Raw genomic sequence first — 6,345 nt, 5'->3', positions numbered from 1 at the left:
AGGTTTATTTTTTTATCTTTTACAAAAGTGGCAGTAATAACATCTACCAGCACTTTTACTGGACTGGCCAGCTACAACTTTGCCGGTAGGGATGGAGGATTTACCTCCAGTTCAGTGCTGGAGGTAAATCTGACCCCTATCGGAAACAAACGGCAGCAAAATACCCGAAAAATCCCCTCATGGAGTCCTGAGGGACTACATGGAATGGGGATTTACTGGTAACACCAGCTGACATGTGCCAGTAATGGAATTAGAGTTTGCCGGTATCCCACCGGAATTACCGGTGGGATACCAGCAAACTTGTGATGAGGCTGTATGCCCCTATGCGCCAGACATGACTTTGAGGCCAGAATATATTGTCGCGCTACGCCCCGTGACATCCGTTCCACCTTTTCCCCCCTGTGCACTCTGCTGCTGAAGGACTGCAGAACCTAAGAATGTGGAAATAGAAGAGGACCCAAAAAGTGGGGCCCTCCCGTCCCCTGCACACTGTTTACTGATGCCACATAGGGCCTTCAAATATATGGATATAGATATATAACAGCAGTTTGTTAGTTGAGCATATAACAATTTATTTGGCAAAGAGGAAAACAAAATTTGCCAAAAGGCACATTCTGTTGTACAAAGTAATTCGTGACGTTTAACATATTAAAACAAATTGCGAAGAAGCAATAAATGATGGAGAGGTGATGCTGTCCAATTGTGGAGTGGCCGACGCGTTTCGAGGGTAACCTCTTCTTCATAAGGGCCCAATTGAACTGTTGACAACATTTCAAGGAGACAAAAAGTAAAATCTTTTATTTTATTTCCATAACAGTCAAGGACTGACTGACAAGCTGTACATAACTCGGGATGCTAGCGAGATGGTGAAGAGCAGAATACTGGAGATCTAGTATGGTGAAAAGAGTGAACTAACAGATCAAAGAGAAACACTCTATACTAATAGCTAAACACATAACAAAGGAGATGTATTGTGTGAGATCCACCTACATGGTGGGATCTAGAAAATGGCGTGATGAAGAGTCAGACAGATCGAGATAAGCCAAAAGCGGTAGTGGGTTCTAAATAGCAAGGACCACCCTTGAATAGTGAAAAAGCTGAGTCAATATGGGGAGCGTGTTTAAGAAAAAACCATACCCCTCCTGTGGACGGAGAAAGAATAACTCCAAAAGAGCGCTACTGAATAAAATAAATAATACTTAAAATAAACCGGAATTGGTTTTAAAGAATGCACTCACTCGAGTTGCGGGACGAGTAGCCAAGGCAACAGGGGCATCCGTGTGGTCAACAAGTATTCGAAACAATTATACGATGCAGGGCATCTGCAAAGAGACACGTACTGCTGGCACCTAAGTGGGGACATATACATTTCTGTTATACTGGAGAAAAATAAACCTGGGGTCTCCCAACCGGGCAAAGGGACCCAAGTAGCGGTAGCTTACCTGTACAGTGCGGGGAACACTGTTAGTGGAAACTGAAACCGGCAGGCAGTGGCTCCGCGCGGTCGTAACCTAGGGAACGAGCTGTGCTGGGGACACGCCGTCAGACGTAGAAAGGAAACTAAATAATAAACATAGAAAAGGGCATAGAAGCCGGTGAGTGAGGAATATGGAGGCCATCATGCAATGGCGCATAGTGCAAGCGTACTCATAGGGACTGACCAGAGATCAGGATAAATAAGAAAAGTAGAGTTAATATGTTCCATAATGAAACATAAGAATTCTGGTGTTCACCATCGCAACGCATTTTATAATTTTGGTTCTAATGGAACAGAAATTTGTGAATAGTACAATAATCGTTACAGTCATGATAGATAGCACAAATGGTACATGCAGTTTACTCTTAATAGTCCAAAACAAATCATGTAGAGTCATGAGGCTACTCATTATATAGTGAGACAAGTATAATTCAATGGCAAGGGGATAAAAGATTGCGATGTAGCCTATTACTCATACAAGGTTCGAACGAATGGAGAGATGGTTCAATTGGTCATTCGTGAACAGGTGCAAACATTTAAGTGAATATAGGCAAGTCAAACATAGGAAAATACAGTTCCCTTGAAGAAAACATCAAAGTCACAACACTTGTAATGACAAAGAAAAAAATTTTTTTTAAGGTCCGGGATACTGACACTTGTGTATAGTAGTTGGCGATGTAACATGTGAGTTTCACAATTCACTATAGAAAGCAACTCAAAGAGAATTCATCATTCAGACCCTTAGGTTGCAAAGTGTCAAGTGTGTGGATCCAGTACTTCTCTCGCTGTGACAACAAGGATTGGTAATTGCCACCTCTGTGTGGACGTTTGACAATTTCTATGACTTGAAATTTAATTTGTGCAATCGTATGTTGGAATTCGATGAAGTGCCTTGCCACTGGGGATCTGAGATTCTTACATCTGATGGTGGATTTGTGTTCTGACCATCTTTCTTTGACGGGTCTTGTGGTTTGTCCTATGTATAATTTACCACAGGGACATTTCAATGAGTAGATGACACCTGCGGAGAGGCAGGTGGAAAAGTCTCTGATTTTGAATTTCTTCCCAGTTTGTGGGTGAGATATCGTTTCACCTTTTATAACATTGTTACAGTTCGTACAGTTCAAGCAGGGAAAGGTACCCTTCTTTATGGTACTCAGTACAAGTTGTTTGTCTTTAGGAGGTCTTTCCGCTCTCACTAGTTTATCTTTGAGATTATGTCCACGTTTAAAGGCCATCATTGGTGCTTTGGGAAATAATTTCAGGAGAGAGGGATCATTGTGTAGTATGGTCCAATTTTTACGCAGAGTTTTGCTGATTTGGAAACTCTGTCGTGAGTACTTTGAAATGTAGAGTAGCGGTGTGGACTTATCCTTGACTTTAGGGATGCGTAGTTGTTCCTTCGTGAAGGTCTCTGATCTGTTGCGGGCTTCTCCTGTGATAGTATCTGGATACCCCCTAGATCCAAATCGTTCAACTAGAAATGAACATTCTGAGTCAAGGCCTGCTGGGTCTGAGATAATTCTCTTCAATCTTAACATTTGACTGAATGGTAGGCTTTTGAGCATGGGTTTAGGATGGAAACTGCTGAAATGTAAAAGATTATTCACGTCTGTTGGTTTATGGTACACCGTGGTGTCGATGTGACCCTCTTTGATCTGTAAGCTCACATCCAAAAAATGTAATGAAGGGTCCCCTACTTCCATTGTGAATTTGATTGTGTTGTTCACTGAATTCAGATGTTCCAAAAAAAGATCCAATTCATCTCGTGTACCACACCAGATACCGAAGATATCATCTATATAACGTTTCCAGGTCAAGATTTTAAATGACCAAAATGGGTGATCCAACACGTTTTCTTTTTCAAATTTATACATGTAGGTGTTAGCATAAACCGGAGCCATGGCCGACCCCATTGAAGTACCTGATGATTGTACATAGTATTGGCCCTGAAATCTAAAGTAACTGTTGTGAAGAATTATTTCCAGTAATTCCACAATAAATTCTTTGTTCCCTCTTATATGTTCATGATTCAACAGGAGCCAGAGTACAGCATCAACCCCTTCGATGTGGGGAATAGAGGTGTAAAGGCTGCATACATCCATACTAAAGAGAATGCAGCTAGTGTCCAGGGCTATGATTTCTTGTAGACAGTTGAGGAAGTCTGTAGTGTCCTTCAGGTAGGTTGGTATTTCCTGGATTAGAGGTTGAAGTAAACGATCCACATAGATGGCCAATGGGTCAAATATGCTATCAGTTCCCGCAACTATTGGTCTGAGTGGCGGATTAATGTTGTCTTTATGAACCTTTGGTAAGCCATAGAACACAGGCGTGATTGGATATTTGTTTATAAGGAACTGACTTGTTTTTGAATCAATCCAGTTGTTTTCCAAAGCATTGTCAATAGCTTTCTGGATGATGGCTTTGATTCTAAGTAGTGGATCATTATCAAGTTTTGTGTAAGTAACGGTGTCGTTAAGTAGTTCCAGACATCTCCGTGTGTAGTAGGATGAATCCATGATCACGATTGCCCCACCCTTATCCGCAGGTTTGATAGTTAAATCTTCATCTTTAGCCAGCTGTTCAACATGTTCAAGTTGGCTATTCTTAATATTAACTGGTTTAGTGCTATGGTAATTAATTCTTTTGAGGTCATTAATGACACTCTTCTCGAAGAGATCCAAGATCGAATTTTGAATCTGAGGGTCGAAAGTACTCTTGGGGCGCATCTGTAGGATGTCATCCTCTAGGGCCTGTGATTCTGTATCCAAATCGGATTCGAAAAACATCTTCAATCTTAATTTCCTCAACAATCTGTGAAGACAGATTTTTTCTTCAAATAGTGATGTGTTGCAAGTAGGAACAAAGGAAAGACCACGGTTTAAGATATCAAGTTGGCCACTCGTCAGGTTTTTGCTTGATAGGTTGATGACTAGATTTTCACTTATTTGTATCTTCCTTTTTGTGTTTTTCTTGCCTCGTCGTGTTTTTCTTTTTCTTTTTGTCTGTCTCTCAGGCCTAAAAAAACACCTGTGGTACTAGCAACTGTCCCAGATTGAGATGGTGTAAGGTGTGGAATTGTGGTCCCAGGTGTTGGTACTTGCTGTGGAATTTGTTCTTGTGACTGGTCTTTCGGTATTGGTTCTCCCACACTGCTACTACTACTATCACTCCCTGAGTTGGAGTTGTTAAGATTATTAGCTCGACTTCTGCTGGCGTTTCTGTGATGGTAAAACTCCTGCCAGGTATACACGATATCGTTCAAATAATCGAACGTATCGCGTTTAAACTTACGAAGTTTCCTTTGTTCTATGTCTGCTTTGTAATTGCTCAATTTGGAATTGATATCTTCCAAAAGTTGTGTCAGATCCTCTTTTGACTTGAATTCTGAAAGCTGTATTGTCAGTGCATCTACCAGCACTTTTACTGGACTGGCCAGCTACAACTTTGCCGGTAGGGATGGAGGATTTACCTCCAGTTCAGTGCTGGAGGTAAATCTGACCCCTATCGGAAACAAACGGCAGCAAAATACCCGAAAAATCCCCTCATGGAGTCCTGAGGGACTACATGGAATGGGGATTTACTGGTAACACCAGCTGACATGTGCCAGTAATGGAATTAGAGTTTGCCGGTATCCCACCGGAATTACCGGTGGGATACCAGCAAACTTGTGATGAGGCTGTATGCCCCTATGCGCCAGACATGACTTTGAGGCCAGAATATATTGTCGCGCTACGCCCCGTGACATCCGTTCCACCTTTTCCCCCCTGTGCACTCTGCTGCTGAAGGACTGCAGAACCTAAGAATGTGTACTTATATCTGCCAAGCTAGGTAGTTTGGAAGGGCAATGAGGAATACATGGGAGGAACCATCCATCCAAACGGACATTACAGAGAGGTAAGTAGTGTGTTTTTCTAATGGATTTTTCCCTCCCACGGATTCCTCATCTATGATAGACTCCCAAAGCAGTACATGGATCTGGAGGAGGGAGAGGAGAACAGAAAGCTCTGGTGGACCAACCAGCCAAAGAAGATGTCCTGCCTCGAAAGGGAATCCAAGCAATAATGTTTGGTATTTGCTTGTGCAAGGAAGCCCTTGTAGCCACTTGACAAACATCCAGGACAGGGACTCCCCTATGCAGCGTGGAGGTGGCTTCCACTCCTCTGGCAGAATGAGCCCCGACACCTTCAGGTACATCCTTGCTATCCAGGTCATGGCATTCCGAGATGCAGAGAATGATCCACCATGACAAGGTCTGTTTTATCACAGCCCTGCCAGCATGGCCACCGGCATAACCTACAAAGAGCTGGTCATCCTTCCTGGCATCCCTTGTACGAGCAACGTGGTAGCTGATAGCCCACACAGGGTCTAGCCAATGTTAATGTTAAAGGATATTTATACCGAGCACTATCACCACCGGAGAGGTCCCCTGGCGCTCTGCGATGGAATCGCTCCTCTGCCTTGGTAGGGTGAGGACGAGAAAAAAACACAGGAAGATTTATTTTCCAGGAGAGGTGAAAGTCTGAGACAATCTTAAGCAGAGAAGATCGAACTCTGTGTCACCTTCTCCTTGGAGGAAACTAAATAGGGAGGCTTAATGGACATTCAGCGGTCTAGCGGAAGTGATGGCAACCAGGAAAGCAACCTTAAGGAAAAAGAATCCATGGGCTCAAAAAGAGCTCCTATAAGCAATGTTAAAACTAAATACAAATCCTACCTCTGAACAACAAACTGACGTGGTGGAAACGGATTACACAATCACATCAAAACGGTTATAACCATGGGGATCATTAAGACAGAGCTTTGCTCAGGGGTCCGAGGTAGCGGCCAGGTACCCCTTTACAGTGATAACCTGATGGTCGGTCTGG

The 6,345-nt window shown here is 42.9% G+C and overlaps 1 protein-coding gene across 2 annotated transcripts; it reads right to left on the bottom strand.

Annotated features, from left to right (window-relative positions):
- Nucleotides 1-562: 562 nt before the first annotated feature.
- On the bottom strand, nucleotides 563-4,532 carry LOC138487988 (uncharacterized). 2 transcript variants are annotated; one of them, XM_069614686.1, is made up of 3 exons: nucleotides 1,443-4,532; nucleotides 1,239-1,349; nucleotides 563-758 (listed from the first exon to the last, which is right to left on the bottom strand). In XM_069614686.1, exon 1 carries the CDS (start codon nucleotides 4,264-4,266, stop codon nucleotides 2,179-2,181), a length of 2,088 nt encoding a protein of 695 aa, XP_069470787.1. In that variant the 5' UTR covers nucleotides 4,267-4,532; the 3' UTR covers nucleotides 563-758; nucleotides 1,239-1,349; nucleotides 1,443-2,178. The 2 variants fall into 2 exon arrangements, with proteins under 2 accessions (XP_069470787.1, XP_069470786.1); XM_069614685.1 differs by having other exon boundaries at nucleotides 1,239-4,532.
- Between the last annotated feature and the right edge of the window lie 1,813 nt (nucleotides 4,533-6,345).

The sequence above is a fragment of the Ambystoma mexicanum genome, chromosome 9 (genome assembly GCF_040938575.1).
Source record: "Ambystoma mexicanum isolate Mex_15411 chromosome 9, UKY_AmexF1_1, whole genome shotgun sequence".
Taxonomy (NCBI): domain Eukaryota; kingdom Metazoa; phylum Chordata; class Amphibia; order Caudata; family Ambystomatidae; genus Ambystoma; species Ambystoma mexicanum.
This window is presented reverse-complemented; position numbering and strand designations above follow the sequence as displayed.